The 17,433-nt window shown below is 36.3% G+C and overlaps 4 protein-coding genes across 4 annotated transcripts; 3 read left to right on the top strand and 1 right to left on the bottom strand.

Annotated features, from left to right (window-relative positions):
- The first annotated feature begins 519 nt into the window (after nucleotides 1–519).
- LOC114804108 (uncharacterized) lies at nucleotides 520–1,903 on the top strand. The gene is made up of 2 exons (XM_029040996.2): nucleotides 520–679; nucleotides 1,226–1,903. The coding sequence occupies exons 1-2, from the start codon at nucleotides 677–679 to the stop codon at nucleotides 1,769–1,771; spliced, it is 549 nt and encodes a 182-aa protein (XP_028896829.1). The 5' UTR covers nucleotides 520–676; the 3' UTR covers nucleotides 1,772–1,903.
- A 2,940-nt stretch (nucleotides 1,904–4,843) lies between these two features.
- LOC105213280 (uncharacterized) lies at nucleotides 4,844–15,365 on the top strand. Its single transcript, XM_054235290.1, has 7 exons — nucleotides 4,844–4,952; nucleotides 5,030–5,732; nucleotides 10,757–10,797; nucleotides 10,946–11,341; nucleotides 12,492–12,606; nucleotides 12,868–13,013; nucleotides 14,844–15,365. Exons 1-7 carry the CDS (start codon nucleotides 4,950–4,952, stop codon nucleotides 15,270–15,272), a joined length of 1,833 nt encoding a protein of 610 aa, XP_054091265.1. The 5' UTR covers nucleotides 4,844–4,949; the 3' UTR covers nucleotides 15,273–15,365.
- Nucleotides 6,896–7,477, bottom strand: LOC105213255 (nematocyst expressed protein 3-like). Its single transcript, XM_011185953.2, has 2 exons — nucleotides 7,357–7,477; nucleotides 6,896–7,286 (listed from the first exon to the last, which is right to left on the bottom strand). The coding sequence occupies exons 1-2, from the start codon at nucleotides 7,357–7,359 to the stop codon at nucleotides 6,963–6,965; spliced, it is 327 nt and encodes a 108-aa protein (XP_011184255.1). The 5' UTR covers nucleotides 7,360–7,477; the 3' UTR covers nucleotides 6,896–6,962.
- A 1,358-nt stretch (nucleotides 15,366–16,723) lies between the features above and the next one.
- LOC105213256 (uncharacterized) lies at nucleotides 16,724–17,405 on the top strand. The gene is made up of 2 exons (XM_011185954.2): nucleotides 16,724–16,796; nucleotides 16,897–17,405. The coding sequence occupies exons 1-2, from the start codon at nucleotides 16,794–16,796 to the stop codon at nucleotides 17,323–17,325; spliced, it is 432 nt and encodes a 143-aa protein (XP_011184256.1). The 5' UTR covers nucleotides 16,724–16,793; the 3' UTR covers nucleotides 17,326–17,405.
- Nucleotides 17,406–17,433: the final 28 nt, after the last annotated feature.

The raw sequence follows: 17,433 nt of genomic DNA, 5'->3' as shown, positions 1-17,433 counted from the left end.
TCGGCTTTGAGTGGGCGCGCAGCTAGTAACAACAAACACCACACGGCAAACATTTGGCGGCATTTGCATATCCATCACAATATTTACGTGTTTTTCGAGATTATCGCATAAGATTAACGCGTCACTTTGTGTATGCTTTGTTGTTGTGCTTTAATTTAGTTTCGAACAAAAAGAAAGAAACGTGTGTGAGCATTTGCAGTTTTTCAAGTTGCTCTCGTTTTGTCTACAAGCCATTTGATTTCTTGTTTAATTTGCTGCCCAAAGTGCTGAAGAAGCATCTTGTAAGGCGTGTGTACCGTTGAACCGGTTCCGGCGCGTAGATACTTCGATACCGGTATGGGTATGGTTAATTATGCAGCTGTTGCTACTTAAAATAGCTGGTGTGAATCTGCGAAACGACTATCGCAAAGAGGAAACCTGCGGAACGGATATGTGTGTAGAGAGCGCGGTGCGGGGATTGGCGCTCGCATGTACATCACACAACTATTTTTTGGCAAAAGTAGTTTTTTATTGCGGTTTTTTTTGGATGTGTGATGCTGCTTGGTTTGCAGAAATTAGCATAATGATTGGCGCGCTTTGACAAGAAATCATATAAAAACTGTGAGCCATCAATGTAGAGACAGACACAAGTCGAACAGTTTTCAATAGAACAACTCGCTTGAAACACTCTAGAAAAATGGTAAATATTTGTGTGTGAAAAAGTTAAAAAAATAGTATTGAAACAGAAAATGGTGGTGTTTAATATTTTTTTAGTAAAAATATTATAAAAAATATCTTTTTATAAAGATTATTAAAACACAATTTAAAATAATTCTTTGCAAGAGTGAAAAAGGCGAAATAATGTTTGGAATTATTAAAAAGCAAAAAAGAATTATATAAAAAATATAAACCGCATAAAAAATAAAAAAAAATCTAAAAATAAAAAATCTTCTGAAAAAATATTTTAAATAAAAATATTTAAATTTTTATAACTTCGGCATAATATTTCTAATAATAATTTCGAGACTTTTTTGTAAAACTAATTTAAAAAATTGTTACTAATTATTTTTCGTTTAAATAACATTTAACAATATTTTTTTGGTTTAAATATTTTTTCTTTATTATTGAGAAATTTAATTTTTCGTAAATCCAATGTTAAGAAAATTTTAAATTTTCCAAACAAAAAACAGAGTTTTTAATTCTTTTTTCTATTATCTTTATTAACCGAAACTTTTCCTCTTTCCAGAAATTCTTCACCGCTGCCGCCTTCATCGCCACTTTGGCCTTGGCCTCCGCTGATGTCTCCCACTTGGGTTATGGTTACGAACAACCCGCTGCTAGCGCTCCAGTAAACTCCTACATTCCACCAGCAGCTAGCGCTCCAGCTCCAGTCTACTCAGCTCCAGCACCAGCTCCAGTTTACTCTGCTCCTGCACCAGCTCCAGTCTACCAGCCAGCTCCATCTGCACCAGTCTCTTCATACATCCCACCTGCACCAGCTGCTTCCATCCCTGAGCCAGTCTACCAACCAGCCCCAGCTGCCCCAGCTCCAGTCTACCAACCAGCCCCAGCTGCCCCAGCTCCAGTCTACCAGCCAGCTCCAGCTCCAGCTCCAGTCTACTCAGCTCCAGCACCAGCTCCAGTCTACCAACCCGCTCCATCTGCCCCAGTCTCTTCATACATCCCACCCGCACCTCAGCCAGCTGCCTCTGAAGTCTATGAGCAACCCGCTCAAGATGGTTACAGATACCGCACTGTCCGTCGTCGCGTCTACAAGCAACGTCGTTTCTAAACTAAACGATCCGTTAGTGTAAAGCTTTAACAAGCTCTCAAATGATGAAAATGAACAACTGAGAGGCTTTCGAGGCGAATTCATTTTTTTAATTCGTTCGAATTGTGTTGTTAATTATTTTTTGCGATAATAAATTCTTATTAAAAAAAAACATAGTCTTCTGATATAGAACATAGGAATTTAAGATCATAGGAATTTCGATCCTGTTCTGAAATTTTTCCGAAAATCTGAACAGTCCAGTTGAATTGCATGAAAATTTCCATGCTAAAACATATCCATTTCGACCTCACGCCAAATTATTAAAATTTCTTCCTTAATTATCTGCCCTTACTAAAAAAATGTGTCGTTACTTGGATGAGAACTACCTTATAATCCTTAAACCAGATCTTACAATATTTGCATAATTAAACATTGTACATGACCTTATTATCATTGAGGTATTGAGATTATTTCTTAAATAGGGGCTTTGCTGTTCCCCGTCTTATACCACCTTCACTGGCATAAGTCGAAGTTATTAATCTATATTCTTTAGAGAATCAATTAAAAATTCGAAATAGTATTTTTCCGGCCGGTTTTGAAACCAATATACATTCAATCGATGCATTTCACTTTTTTATGATAATTTATCGCTTGTTAACATAAAAATGTTTCAAATGTCTCTCCGTATTATCATAAGGGTATACATAAACGTTAGAGCCGCTATTTCCTTGGATACCGTTACATAAAGTTTTAGAAGAAAACAAAAAGAAAGAAAATATAATGAAAGTGCATTAATGATGTGAAAGGAACTTGAGTGAAAATCTTAATTTTAATAATATGTTTAGATATTTCGATGTATATATTTTAGAAAAGGGTTGTAAATTATAAAATATATGGCCTTCTTTAGAAGTTTCTCTTGTTCAACAATAGTTCCAAATTTCTCAATATAACTCGAGGGAGGAAATTTACCTAAAACGAGATGGTTTTCTTCAAATACTATATACGGGTGATTCTACGATAAGAGGTAACTTGTGCGGCAATCAGCTTAAAGCATTGTTTTTGTCCTTAATGTTGCTATTTTTTTGAATGAATCACATCATATTAATGTAGTGTATTAAATAACATTACAATTTACTGCATAATTAAAAAAAAATTTCCTGAAATTCCTTACAAAGTCTAAAAAAGTCTCTGTTTGTCTTTCTTGTCCCCTTGCTAATTTTTATTTAACTTTCGGACAATACATATATTTTTTGTATGAGATGCTAAACCTAAACCTAGTTCAATCGGAAGTAAAATAATTAAAATTAAGTATTGTTAAATAAAAAACAAAATTATTTTGTTAATTTCATATAATTTTTAAAATTGACTTTTGTCCCAAATTTTTGGACATTTGAATATTAAAGTCATCTCTCGATGAACCAAAACCAAACTCTACAAGTCCCTTATCATCCCCGTTCTGCTTTATGGTGCAGAAGTGTGGACGATGTCAACATCCGATGAGGTGGCACTAAGAGTTTTGAGAGAAAGGTTTTTCGGAAGACTATGGTCCCTTAAACATTGGCAACGGCGAATACCGCGGACGATGGAACGATGAGCTGTATGTGTTATTCGACGACATAGACGTAGTCCAGCGAAGAACAGCGGCTACGCTGGCTAGGTCATGTTGTTCGAATGCACGAAAGTGCTTCAGCTCTGAAAGTGTTCGATGGATAGTAAGCCCTCTATTCCGTTGGAAAAAAACAGGAAAAAGTTACCTGCTTGCTATTGGTATTTCCAATTGGCGCCAAACAGCAAAAAGGAGGGATGACTAGCGCGTTCAAATATATTCGCCTATGCAGAAGCGGTGCATACGCCAAATATATATATACATATATATGGAAGTATGTATAAATAAGATCAGGTTGGCTAGACTCTCCCCATGCCAAATCTTTGTTTGAAAGGGCAGAGGATATATTACGGATTTAAAAAGTCAGTAAATGTTTTTGAAAGATCTTAAGATTTTATATTTAATAGAGAAATGTTACCTTTTGCTTATTGAAGTAAATATTAACTTATTCAAGGCTGTTTCAATGATGAAAGTTGTATGAAATACGTATATAAAGTTCTTTTGAGTCTAACAAAAGAAAAGCCTTTCTCCTATTTTTGTACTTAAACTGTTGAGTATCATTTTTGGTTATAATACATGAAGCTCCAGATCTTCTCCAACTACTTGTGCGGCAGTGCATTACAGTTATCTTACATATATGTATAAGGCGGCTTAGTTAATCTTTATATCTGAAGAACATCTCGATCGATTTTGATGATCACCGATTTGTTGAATTCGTCTCTGTTCGAATAACAGCATAATTGTTAAACCATTGAAAATATTCATGAAAAATTCTAAGAAAAGACAAACAAAATGAAAAGGCAGAAATGACAAGACGGTGCAAAGATTTAGGGTTTTATTTATAAAATCTAATTCGAAGTATGATATTAAAAATATGTTATATATGTATACCCCCATCTCTCTTTCAAAATAAGTATGATTTTCGCTTATCTCTCTCTTAATGCTCTTAATGCATGTTCTATTCACCTTCCTGCTAGCTAGTAACGGCTTCAAGATTCAATGAGATTCTCGTCCATTAAATAAAGTACAGGAAGTCTTAGTCCATATGCGTACATAATTATAATCAAATTTGAACATAAAACATTAACTTTAGAATTAAAGCGTAGAGGTCAGTTAACTTAGCACTTAGAGGCACTTAAATTTCACGTGTTTGTCATCACAAAAACAAGCAAATAATCGGCATACATTTACTTATCCATATGCATATTCATTTTCATTCCGTTTGCTTAAGAGATAATCTCACATTAAACACAGCTTGGCCTTAAATGCCTTGAGCTGTCTTCGTTTATCTTAATTAGAAATTTCGCAGTTTCAAACGAATCGTGTGTGTTTGAATGCGCTTTTGTTGTTGTTTCTCTTTTATATTGGTTTTAACGTTTTGTTTCCATTTTACACGCATTTTTAGAGTTTCTGCATTGAAGTACTTCATTGTTTGTTGTTGTTATCGAGCAAAAATGTTTGTCTGCAAATAATTAATGAAGCGATTTGCTGAATGGCAAATCATATATAAACTGCAAGACGCTAACGATCAAGCAGACACAAGTCGAACAGTTATCATCCATAGAGCACTAATTGCGAACCAATTCAGCAAAAATGGTGAATATTTGATTTTTTATAGTGTTTTAAAAGGATAAACAAATAAACTAAATCCAAAATATATTTTTCCATTGCAGAAATTCCTCACAGCCGCTACCTTTGCTGCCGTCTTGGCCTGCGCCTGCGCTGACGTCTCCCATCTGGGTTACAACTACCCACAACCCGCTGCTAGTGCGCCATCTAACTCGTACATTCCACCAGCTGCCGCTGCCCCTGAACCAGTCTATCAGCCAGCTCCCGCACCAGCAGCTCCAGCATCAGTCTATCAACCAGCGCCATCTGCACCCGCTTCTTCATACATCCCACCCGCACCAGCTGCCGCTGCCCCTGAACCAGTCTACCATCCAGCTCCCGCACCAGCTGCCCCAGCACCAGTTTACCAACCAGCTCCATCTGCTCCAGCTTCTTCATACATCCCACCTGCACCAGCTGCCGCTGCACCAGCACCAGTGTACCATCCAGCTCCCGCACCAGTTGCCCCAGCGCCAGTATACCAACCAGCTCCATCAGCTCCTGCTTCCTCTTACATCCCACCTGCACCAGCTGCCGCCGAACCTGAGCCAGTCTACCAGCCAGCTCCAGCACCAGCTGCCCCTGCACCAGTCTACCATCCAGCTCCCGCACCAGCAGCTCCAGCACCAGTTTATCAACCAGCCCCATCTGCACCAGCCTCTTCATACATCCCACCTGCACCACAACCTGCTGCCTCTGAGGACTACGAGCAGCCTGCTGAGGATGGTTACAGATACCGTACCGTTCGTCGTCGTGTCTACAAGCAACGTCGGTTCTAAGCTTGAATGGATTTAATATAGAATACCGTTTCTTTAATTCATTCGAAATGCATTGTTACCTTTGTTTCTTTAATTATAAGTAAAAAATAAACTTTTTGAGACCCCAAACAAAAGATAGTAATACATAGCGTCAGACGAGCCAGTCATAATGTAGGATGTTACTTAAGTTCTTTACTAAAACTAACTACAAACTTTACTATTAGATGAACTAGGTTATCATATTTAGTTTGCCATTACAAGACTACTTATCACCTCAACTTGATCATGGATCTTTAGTAAAAAGCCGTTATATTGTTGTAGGGCATAACTATTCTCGAACACTCGACTGCCCTGAGAACGTTTTTCACCCAGACCTATATTGTAGCTTTGTGATATTTGTTATAATCTAGACCACTTGAAGTTTATTTATGTTTGTTTAAAACTATTAATTTTACAATCAGTTCAAAATTATCAACTTCAATTCCCCCATCATCATCAATCCCCATCGGCCGACAGCAACAAATCTTTATCAATTGGATATGGTTTAAAAAATAATAAGATAATATCGGTCCAGCATCCAGTCGTAATCGTTTGAGTCAAGGTATTTGCATGCAATCTGCTTCCGGAAAGAATGTAACTCAAATGTTGATGCTAAGTCTCGTCAATTAAGATTCATTGATTTTGAGAAGATCTTAAGTGGAACAGTGCTGAAGCCTAAAACAGCTGATACAAGAATAACCATAAAATGTATTACATTAACTGTCTCCTCGGAATGATTAAGTTGTGACTATAACTTATGTGGAAAGGGATAACTAAATAGTTAAACAGACAAAGTATTGGAATCTTGCAGTATGGCTCTGTGAGAAACTGTAAGCAATATCCGTCGGAAGAATAAGTCGTGCTAATCAGTAATTCGAACTTAGCAATACTATCTTCAGAGCTCCGGAATAGAGAGTCTTTCAATTATCATTGGGAGAATTGTATCATTTAAGACTGGTGTCGAGGCTCTCATATTTGTTGTGTGGATATTGGAACACTATTTGTATTTTATGAGAAGCTTTCATTAAGTTCGAAGGCAGTTCGGCATTACCCATTTTGTTGCTTTTATAGTCCTAACTCCTAACTATGCTTAAAATATTAAACTTTTTTTTTTAATTTTTTACTTCATTTATTTTTTTTTACAAAAAAAATCGAGCAAATTTTGGTTGCAGCACCAAAGCTAAACCGTTTTTAACACAGTTTAGAAACGACGTTGTTTGTAGACACGGCGACGCACAGTGCGGTATCTGTAACCATCTTGAGCGGGCTGTTCATAGACCTCAGAGGCAGCTGGTTGTGGCGCGAGGTATGCAGAAGATGGCGCAGATGCAGCAGGTGCTGGTTGGTAAGCTGGGGCGGGAGCTGGTGCTGGAGCGTAGGCTGGCTCTGGAGCATTTGCAGCTGGTGGAATATAAGAGCTGACAGGAGCGCTGGCAGCCGGTTGGTTATAGGCATAACCCAGCTCGGAGACATCAGCGCAAGCGAAGGCCAGCACGGCGACGAAGGTGGCGACGGTGACGAATTTCTAGAAATAAGAGATATCAAAATCCTTAACAATCCAATTTAGATTTGAAAAGTTTTAAATAAAAACTTACCATTTTCTTTTAGTATATTTTCTTAGTTGCTCTACAGAACTCTGCTAGAAGTGCATCTGCTTAATCACGGTCATTCGTCGGCTTTTATATATGCTCCCCAAAAAAGGTGGCTCTATTAGTTTCAACAATTAACAAATGAACTTTTAATAAAAATCATTAATAAAACAATATTGTTTTGTAGCAAAGTATAAGAAAAAATAAAAATAAACGACAGTGCAAACTCTTAAATTTTGCACAACTTTCCATTCTCTAAATAAGATTAACGGTGACATATCAAGGCATTGAAGTGCAAAAGCAAATGCGGCTCAATATTAAGCGGTGATTGTAGACATACCCGGTAGGAAATGATCGGGACGTACGAAATATTTACAAACGATAGTTTGAGCTGAAATATTTGATCCAAATAACTCTTTAAATTTTTTATACATGTTTTATATTCGTTTTTGTTGAGTCTTATTCAAGTTAGATCCTAGTCTTAGTTTAATAACTTAATCTAGTTTAATTAAATCTTTACTTAGTGTTGTGCTTAGCCTTAATCAAGTCCTAGTTTAATAATTTTCTGCGTTTAGTCTAACCTGGGTATGATTCAGTTCAGTTATATGATAGTGTGTTTCGTTTTTGAGTAGCCTTAATCTAGTCTAAGTCAAGCCTTGCTATCGTCTTACTATACTCTCATACACGTTAATATTTCACATAGTTATAGACAATTATTTGTCTGATTTTAGTGTATCCTTAGTTTAATCTTGTCAAATCGTAGTTTAATCATACTTTTAGCCTTAATTTAGTCTTTACCAGGCATTTTTGTATTAGTAATTAGATAAGTGCATTGACAGTTTTTGTCAAATCATTATCGAACTAAGACAAGATCTTATGTGGTACTTAACCTAATTTGAATTTAGTCTTAGTCTAGTCTTAATATTTGTTAAGACCCAACCTAGCCTTAGTCTGGTATTTGTATTAGTCTAGTCTATCCATTTTTAGTCTTAATTAAGTGATAGCCTAGCCTTCGTCTAGCTTAGGATTTCCTTAGTCTTACTGTTTAGTTAGCATAGTCTAACTTAGTCTAGTTTTAACCTATCTAAATCTAACTCTGGTATTTGTATTAGTCTAGTCTATCCCTTTTTAGTCGTAATTAAGTGATAGCCTAGCCTTCGTCTAGCTTAGGATTTCCTTAGTCTAGTCTTACTGTTTAGTTAGTCTAGTCTAAATTAGTCTAGCTTTAACATATTATAAATCTAACTCTATTTTAGTCTTACTATAATCTAAGCTTAAGCCTTGGTCTAGTCCTAGTGAAATCTAATGACAGATTAATGTTAGTCTAGTCCTAATTCATCTATGTTATGTGTTTGTCTTACTATAATAGATGTCCTTAGGAGCATAAAGGAAAGATATCTTTATTATGATATATGCTGCATGAAATCTAGTAAGGTAAACTATCATTTTTCAAAGATCACTAAGTACATATGCACGCAGTAGCCTTCATTCAACCGCATATGTTTATATTTGAGAATCGTCTGAGTGCTTCGAACTGTCAATGCTAATAACTATTAGTCACTGAAATAAAATGCTCTAAGTGGTTAGACACATTTCAATATACTTAATTTGAAGCTTCACTGTAACAACAACATATGCGTGTTTGTTGTAGTTTAAAAATAGATTACTTAGCAAATCATAATAGTACTTGAAAATATACTATGAAAAAATACTCATGAACGGCTACGACTAAGCAGACACAAGTCGCATAAACTTCAAGAGAAAAACTACAAACTTAATTAAAATGGTAAACAATTCCATATATTTTAAAGGAAATATAAAACAATACGCTTCAAGCGTTAAGGATAAATAGTTTAATATATTCCTGTACTTCCACAGAAACTCTTCGCCCCCGCCGCCTTCATCGCCATTTTAAATAAATATATCTGTCTATATAGTTTAAATATGTAATCTACTTGATTATTGATAGTGGAGTAGGACTCTGGTTTAAGTTCTTCCTTTAATCAGCTTTATATATTTTATACCGCATACTGTTACTGTTTTTTAAGTATTATGAGGATATCTTGGCACCTAACTTGTATTTGAGGTCATTAATTCCCAGTTGAGTTAAACCTATTACAGTAATTTCCATTGCCCTTATTCATAAGTTGAGTTCCAGATTCCGACCTATTTGTAGAACAGCAAATCGTTGGTAGGCAATGGTAATGTTGAAGATAATGATAAGAAGTAAAACACTAGAACTAACCGAAGGTCTTAATAAAAGCAATTTGTTTCTTGGACATGTGCTCCTTAAAAATCACGCTAGAACAAATTAGGAGTTACCGCAACTAACTACCTTTAAGTATCTCTGCTTTGCATAAAAGAGTTATGGTTTGAAGAACTCTACTGGTATACGATATATTAAAATAAGCGACGGTTGTTTCATCTCGACAAGAATAGGTTACCTCTCAGAGGTAATACTTTTTCAATCCACTCGATGCTTTAAATGAGATGATGTCAACTCTGATCTCTTTCAAAACGTTTGCATTCAAAGACAATACGTCATTGTCATTCTTTTCCTAAATAAGTGATAGTCTTTCCTTTTTTAGAATCGATAAAATGATCCCATGAGACTTTGCATTCAGATCAGTTACACTATTACCATCACATTCTTGACTTGGAAGCTATAGAAAAATCAAGAAATTATAAAAACGAACTAATAATTACTTTTGCTAATCATAAAGAAATCTTAAAGCCTATTCTTTGTGAATTTGAATGCACTAACTAATTCGTAGAGTTATTTTTAGTAGATTTTTTTAGAATAATATCAAAATGAAGAAAGCAAATCACTCAAATTTGCTCTAATTAGAATTACTAAATTTAGTATTTCAAACATTCTATTTCATTAGCCTTTCGATGCAAATATGAAAGTTTTCGTTTAGTTGATTAGTCAGTTGACAACAATGCCTATTTGTACCATATGTTAACATGTTTAATCTAACTTTTTTCATGTTTGATCTAATTTTCTGAACAATAAAAAATTATGCTCCCAAACAAGTAGAGCAAGTGTTAAAGTGGTTGCAGTTCTCCACTTTTTTGTTTTTATTAGGTTGTGATGAGCTTTCATAAATAAAACGATATCTATATTTCCTCGAATAACTAGTTTCCGCTTTGAAAAACAACTTTTACTTTAAGTGCATTGAACTAGCACTACCGCTCATCTGCTTAGCGAAACATTAAAAAAAAATAGGTGAATGTATACTTTTAGTGAGTCGAGTTCCTTTTTTATTTAGAACTACTGGTTTTATGATTATGTAGTTAGCAAATTAAGAATTAGATAACCCAAATTTATTGTTTTAGAATGCATTTCAAAATCATATAAAAGGCGCATGCCAAGAACGATAGAGCATCCACAAGTTGAACTGACTTCAGTCGAACAACTCAACTCAAGCAAATTCAGTGAAAATGGTAAATATTTTAATTATAAAAAATTAAAAATTTTGAAAAGGATAACGGATATTGCGAGTGCATAGTGAAAAAGAAGAAATCTCTAGCAAATTATTTGGAATACTACCACAGCCTCGCTTATTAACACAAATCTCGTTTTATTCTACAGAAATTCTTTACCGCTGCCGCCTTCATCGCCACTTTGGCCTTGGCCTCCGCTGATGTCTCCCACTTGGGTTATGGTTACGATCAACCCGCTGCTAGCGCTCCAGTAAACTCATACATTCCACCAGCAGCTAGCGCTCCAGCTCCAGTCTTCTCAGCTCCAGCACCAGCTCCAGTTTACTCAGCTCCAGCACCAGCTCCAGTTTACCAGCCAGCTCCATCTGCACCAGTCTCTTCTTACATCCCACCCGCCGCCAATGCTCCTGAGCCAGCTTACGCTCCAGCTCCAGCTCCAGTCTATGCTCCACAACCAGCTGCCTCTGAAGTCTATGAGCAACCCGCTGAAGATGGTTACAGATACCGCACTGTCCGTCGTCGCGTCTACAAACACCGTCGTTTCTAAACTATGAATTGATTTGCGAAATAAATGTATTGTTAACTGGTCAAAAAATGAGTTTAAATATTTGTACATTCTTAAGGAATATTACTTTGCTGGGATCTTACGAATTCGTCCGCAGTTTCAAAACAGCAAAAACTTAAGACCACATAATTGGTCATGGACTAAATGGAGATATTTAGCCCTATCTAACTGGAGCTGTGCTGGCTTTTCTCGTCAGAAGTACATATGTTAAATACGAGTCAAAGTGATCCTTTCCCTTATATATGTAGTTGAATATTGCTTTCAGAGCAGTTCATATTCAAAATCTATTAGCATCCACAAATCAGTGTCTGTTTTAAAACAGCTTAAATAAGATTTGTGATAGATTTGTGGACCTTAGTTGGTATTATATGATGCCGGAAGAGGGTCGGCATCAAATCAAGTATTTTGTCCTCCACTGTCAGTTTGATTTTATAGTTCAATTTTGCTTTGAAAGAGTAAAAACTTTTTAGTCTTTTTACTGCACTTTTGATTTTGTAATCAATGTACGGATACTGAACAATACGAACGTTTAATTTTAAAGACGATCGGTTTCTGTTCCGATCACAGCTCCACAGATTAGTATTGAATATATTGCGTGAAAGCTATTCACCAACAGCATAGAACTCCTTTCGTGGAAGCTACTAAGCTGCAGTTTATGTCTATCACCGCTATCAGTAAGGATTTCCTTCAATAAAAAATCTCATTAAAAGTTGGAATTCCTGGTTTCAGCTTACATTCACAGAATATATTCAGAAGCATAACAGCAGGAAGTTCTAACTGAAGGAATTTTATTTGTATTAAATACTTTTACCCAAATAGTTGTTTTCAGTTGGCGTAAAGAGATATAGAGATTTTCCTTGGCAGATGATATAGATTACTCTAAAACAGAGGCAAATTCCCGGCAATACAACCGTTCAATTTAACAACCGAGCTGTTCATAGCAATCAAATACTTTACCTCTGTTTATATAGAAACAAAAGCAATCGGCTATTAATAAGTTGTTACAGTTATCACTGTTTTCTGTCTAATATTATATTTACAATTTTCAATGCATTTAAAAAAGCGTGCCGAAATCAAGACAATGCTAATTAGTTCAAATTTAAATTCCATTTTTTATACTCCCATTCAGAACCAGTTTAAACGATTAGCTAACCGTTATTTCGGAAGCTTATACTTGAAACGCTTTAAACTGCTACGACCGCTCTTATTCGAGCAACTCAACTCAAGCAAACTAAGCGAAAATGGTGAGTAACTAGTTCATCGACGCTTGGAAGCTATTAGTATGTTCTATAAAAAGGATTTAATATAACAATTTTATTTCCAACTCTACAGAAACTCTTCACTATCGTCGTCTTCATTGTCACTTTGGCCTTCACCTCCGCTAATGTCTCAGATTGGTGTTATTCCTACAACCAACCTGCTGTCAGCGTACCAATACATCCCACCTGCAGCTAATGCTCCCATCTCATCCTAAATTCCAATCGTGGCTAACGCACCTGAACCAGCGTACGCTCCAGCCCCCGCTCCAGCTCTTGCACCAGTATACCAACCCGCACCTTCGGCTCGAGATTCATCCTACATCCCACCTGGACCACAACTGCTCTCTGAAATCTATAAGCAACCCGCTCAAGATGGTTACAGATACCGCACCGTGCGTCGTCGTTTCTACCAACAACGTCGCTTCTAAATTCTAGACTGTTTTAAAATAGAAACCTAGATAAACAAATTGGGTACTATTCCTTAGAATCCCAAGAAATCCAGTTCAATTTTATTTGAAAAACATTATTATTTTATAAGAACTTTACGCGATGTTAATGTCAATACTGTCGGAAATAGCCTTCTTATTTTTAGTAGCACTGACTAAGTAATAAGATCTTGGCCAAGACATCCATTAAGTAAGAAGTTATATATAAGATGTGACGCTAAGTTGTTTTTTGGAGCCCCTTATACTTGAATTTTGCTATCTTAAGATAAGATTCAAGATCCTCACATTCTAGTCATAGATCATTCCAATATCATTCCAATATCACAGTTTATTTAGTTTCAATTAACTTCTGATAAAAACCGTAATAAAATCTCTTCGGTTTGTCTTTATGCTATGTATTAAGATGTTCTCTTGGTTTCAAGCCATTTCAACTAGAATTATTCAAAAAAGGTAACTATGAATCTCTATTCTTAATTGTGAAAATTTGTGTTGGTTCGGCCCTGAGCCGTAAGCCTAATGGGTAAGGGTTTTTTCAAGACTACTAAAACCAGGCATAATGGACTCCAAACAAAAACAACGACGAGAGGAGATCCACGGTGAGACTTCTTAACTGAACAAAGTCCTATCCTTTAATCAACATATCCATCAGAGTAAGAACCCTTTGACTTTTAAATACATTCCATAGAAGGGAATCCGTTTCCAACTGAGGGAGTGCTCCTTGGGACATTTCATAAAATATTTGTATTGTCCTAAAGTTTGTCTAGTTTGAACTGTTTTTAATTTTTTGTTCTTATTTTTCTGCAAACTCCACCAGAGACGTGACGATTTAAAGAACCCTAACCTTCTAAAAATTTTAAAAGAGTGAACAGTAATGAATATGTATATATCTCGATAAACTTCATCTGAATGAGTTAAAATAAGACATATTTAAATATACATAAGGACTTCCAATCTCCCGAAAAATTTTACAGTGTCAATTGTTTCAATTGAAATACCTGAGGAAAAATTTCTCCTTTGCTTTGCAATGTAATCGATATATAACTAATAGTGATATATAGTACGTGTCTGCAGAAGACAACATAATCCTTACTCTCTTATATATGACAGCCTGGAAAACTACCCGGAAAAGACAGGCTTTTCTACCAGAAAACGATAAACTGGAAAGAATTTCGCATCTTCGAGCTGGTGGAAACTTGTAAAAAGGAAAAGAAATGACTGGCAAGGAAAAAGATTTCCAATCCATGAGGCGGGTTACAATTTCTATTATATTTAAGACGTATTAGTATATTAAAGTATAATTAACTAAACAGTTTAGTTAATCAATAGATGACAAAACAGCTCTAGAATAAATTGTTAGTATTATATACCAAAGCTGACGCCTGCTTCAGGAAAATATTAAACTATTTGTTGTTATGATTTCCTACATATTTAAAGTCTACACAACAATGAAAGATCCGGTTTCTTCATTCAGCTTTTACTTTAAGTGCTTGCAGACGGCACACTCTGCTTGCCATTTTCATTAATGAGCTTAAAAATTAACTTCTAGTTTTATATATAGAAATGAATATCTTTAACTAATTGAGGTATGATATATAAACAGCTGCGAATATCAGATAAAACATTCACAAGTCGAACGGACTTCAGTAGAACAACTAAGCAAAACCAAACATAGTAAAAATGGTGAGTAGGTAGATCCTAGATGGCAAGGATAGATATCCAACAAAGGAACCCCAAGAAAAATAAATTAAACCATACTTTGTCTTTCCTTTGCTATAGAAACTCTTCGCCGCCGCCGCTTTCATCGCCATTTTGGCGTTTGCCTCCGCTGATGTCTCCCATCTGGGTTATGGTTACGAACAACCCGCTGCTAGCGCACCATCGAATCAATACATCCCACCTGCAGCTAATGCTCCAGAGCCAGCTTATGCTCCAGCTCCTGCACCTGCTCCAGTGTACCAACCTGCGCCATCAGCTCCAGTCTCATCCTACATTCCACCCGCGGCCAACGCACCTGAACCAGCCTATGCTCCAGCCCCCGCACCGGCTCCAGCTCCAGTCTACCAACCCGCACCTTCGGCTCCAGTTTCATCCTACATTCCACCTGCACCACAACCCGCTGCCTCTGAAGTCTATGAGCAACCCGCTCAAGATGGTTACAGATACCGCACCGTGCGTCGTCGTGTCTACAAACAACGTCGTTTCTAAGCCCGAGACTGAATTATATTGAAGATTTCATATAAAACGTACTATTGATTCCGTTAGTGACTATGATGAAATAAATTAATTTTTACTGCGTAAGGAGTGACTTTCAATCTTTACTAGTTTAAGGTAAACAATGACGAAACTTTCATGGTTTTGAAATTTAGTGAAGCAGCCAATGTAAGATCTTTTAGTTTAGATTAAAAATATTTAACTTCACATTTAATTCTTTGGCACTATATATGAAATGAAATTTGAAAACACTTTACACTGAATTTAATACTCACTCTGACAGCTGGGTATTGAGTTAAGATTGAATATGCTATCCATGATATATATGATTCTATGTCGTAGATACATTTGAATAATATCCGTAAATCAAATTTGATATTCTGAGAGGGTATCTCTTCCAGAATAATCTAAGCTTAGTAGCTCCCTTTGCCACTTAAATGCTATAAGTTAGCAAACTTCAAAAGGTCACCAACTTTCAAGAAGAAATACTTTCTTGAGAATTAAACCTCTGATATGGTAATGTGTTCGTTCATATTCACTAACTGCGAAAGTCGTTATAACCGGGACAAGGCAATGCTAATATGATTTGATCACCTCATCAGGCTGGAGAATTCAACAAATATAACTTAAAATGAGTTTTCTCACTACGTCGTCCTTATAATCTATGGAGCTGTTGGAATTAGTTAGTCGGGACTTTGATTTAGAAATCATTAAATATAAGTATAGTAAAATAAGTATATAAGATATGAAAGGTAATCGAGTAATGTGCTAAGATCCAGTATTTTCCTTATCTGCATCGGGAACCAATATGATTTTACACATTTATCAGCACCACATTTTAAGCTTTTTTCAGCCCAGATATTATGCCCGCTAATGGTCTCGGAAGATTGGGTATATAATATTCATGAGAAATATAGAACAGATGACATAACTCTAAAACGTATTCATAGTCGGAGGTGATATAATTGTCATACATATTAATATAATATATATAAATATATAAATTTATCAGTAGTGCCGTTAGCAACTTAAGCTCGGTATCATAAACTACTTAATGAGAACCACTTTTAATACATATGCATTTGTTTAATTAATACCGATGCTTCATTTACTTATTCATATCTTTGCCAACAACGTGAAATCTTCTAAATGTCTTCACAACAATCTAAAAATAGTTTAATTTGAACGGAAACTTGTTTCACCGACAGATCAGCTGTTGTTATTTGTGTGTTCGCTTTTCCTTCAGTGCATTGAACTAATAATTTACTATATTTCTTTTATGAACGCATACATGTCGTCTATGAGGAAATATGTGTTTAGCGAGTACCTTAATTGATTTGTTTTTCTAACAGCAATTACTGGTTTTGTAGTGAGATCTTTGATTCTGCGTTAATTTAAACTAATATTGCATTCTACATGGAAAATCATATATAAAGTGCCCAGCTTCAACGATCAAATATTCAAAAGTCGAACGGACTTCAGTAGAACAACAAATCTTATCCGAGCTTAGTAAAAATGGTTAGTATCTAGTTCCTCGATAGCAAGGATATCAAATAAAGGAACAACAATTTTACATTAGAATCAAATAAATCCACTTTTTCGATTTCCTTCTCTACAGAAACTCTTCGCAGCCGCCGCCTTCATTGCCACTTTGGCTTTCGTCTCCGCTGATGTCTCCCATCTGGGTTATGGTTACGAACAACCCGCTGCTAGTGCACCATCAAATCAATACATCCCACCTGCAGCCAATGCCCCAGAGCCAGCTTATGCTCCAGCTCCAGCACCAGCTCCAGTTTACCAACCAGCGCCATCAGCTCCAGTCTCATCCTACATTCCACCCGCGGCCAACGCACCAGAACCAGCCTACGCTCCTGCCCCCGCTCCAGCTCCAGCTCCAGTCTACCAACCCGCACCTTCGGCTCCAGTTTCATCCTACATTCCACCTGCACCACAACCCGCCGCCTCTGAAGTCTATGAGCAACCCGCTCAAGATGGCTACAGATACCGCACCGTGCGTCGTCGCGTCTACAAACAACGTCGTTTCTAAACTCCAGACTAATTTATGTTGAAGCTTTAACTGACTCCGTTAGAGATTATGTTGAAATAAATAAATTTTTACTACGTAAAGACTATCTTTCAATTATTACCAGCTTAA

Source organism: Zeugodacus cucurbitae, chromosome 6 (assembly GCF_028554725.1).
Source record: "Zeugodacus cucurbitae isolate PBARC_wt_2022May chromosome 6, idZeuCucr1.2, whole genome shotgun sequence".
NCBI lineage: Eukaryota > Metazoa > Arthropoda > Insecta > Diptera > Tephritidae > Zeugodacus > Zeugodacus cucurbitae.
The sequence above is the reverse complement of the archived record's forward strand: the minus strand, read 5'-3'. Positions and strand labels throughout refer to the sequence as shown.

Bases quoted from the DNA above. Each gene is read 5' to 3' on its own strand.
- LOC105213280 (XM_054235290.1), top strand. The intron at 11,342-12,491 runs TAAACTATGAAT...ACTCCCATTCAG, and splicing joins TCTACAAACACCGTCGTTTC to AACCAGTTTAAACGATTAGC. The intron at 12,607-12,867 runs GTGAGTAACTAG...CACCTGAACCAG, and splicing joins AAGCAAACTAAGCGAAAATG to CGTACGCTCCAGCCCCCGCT.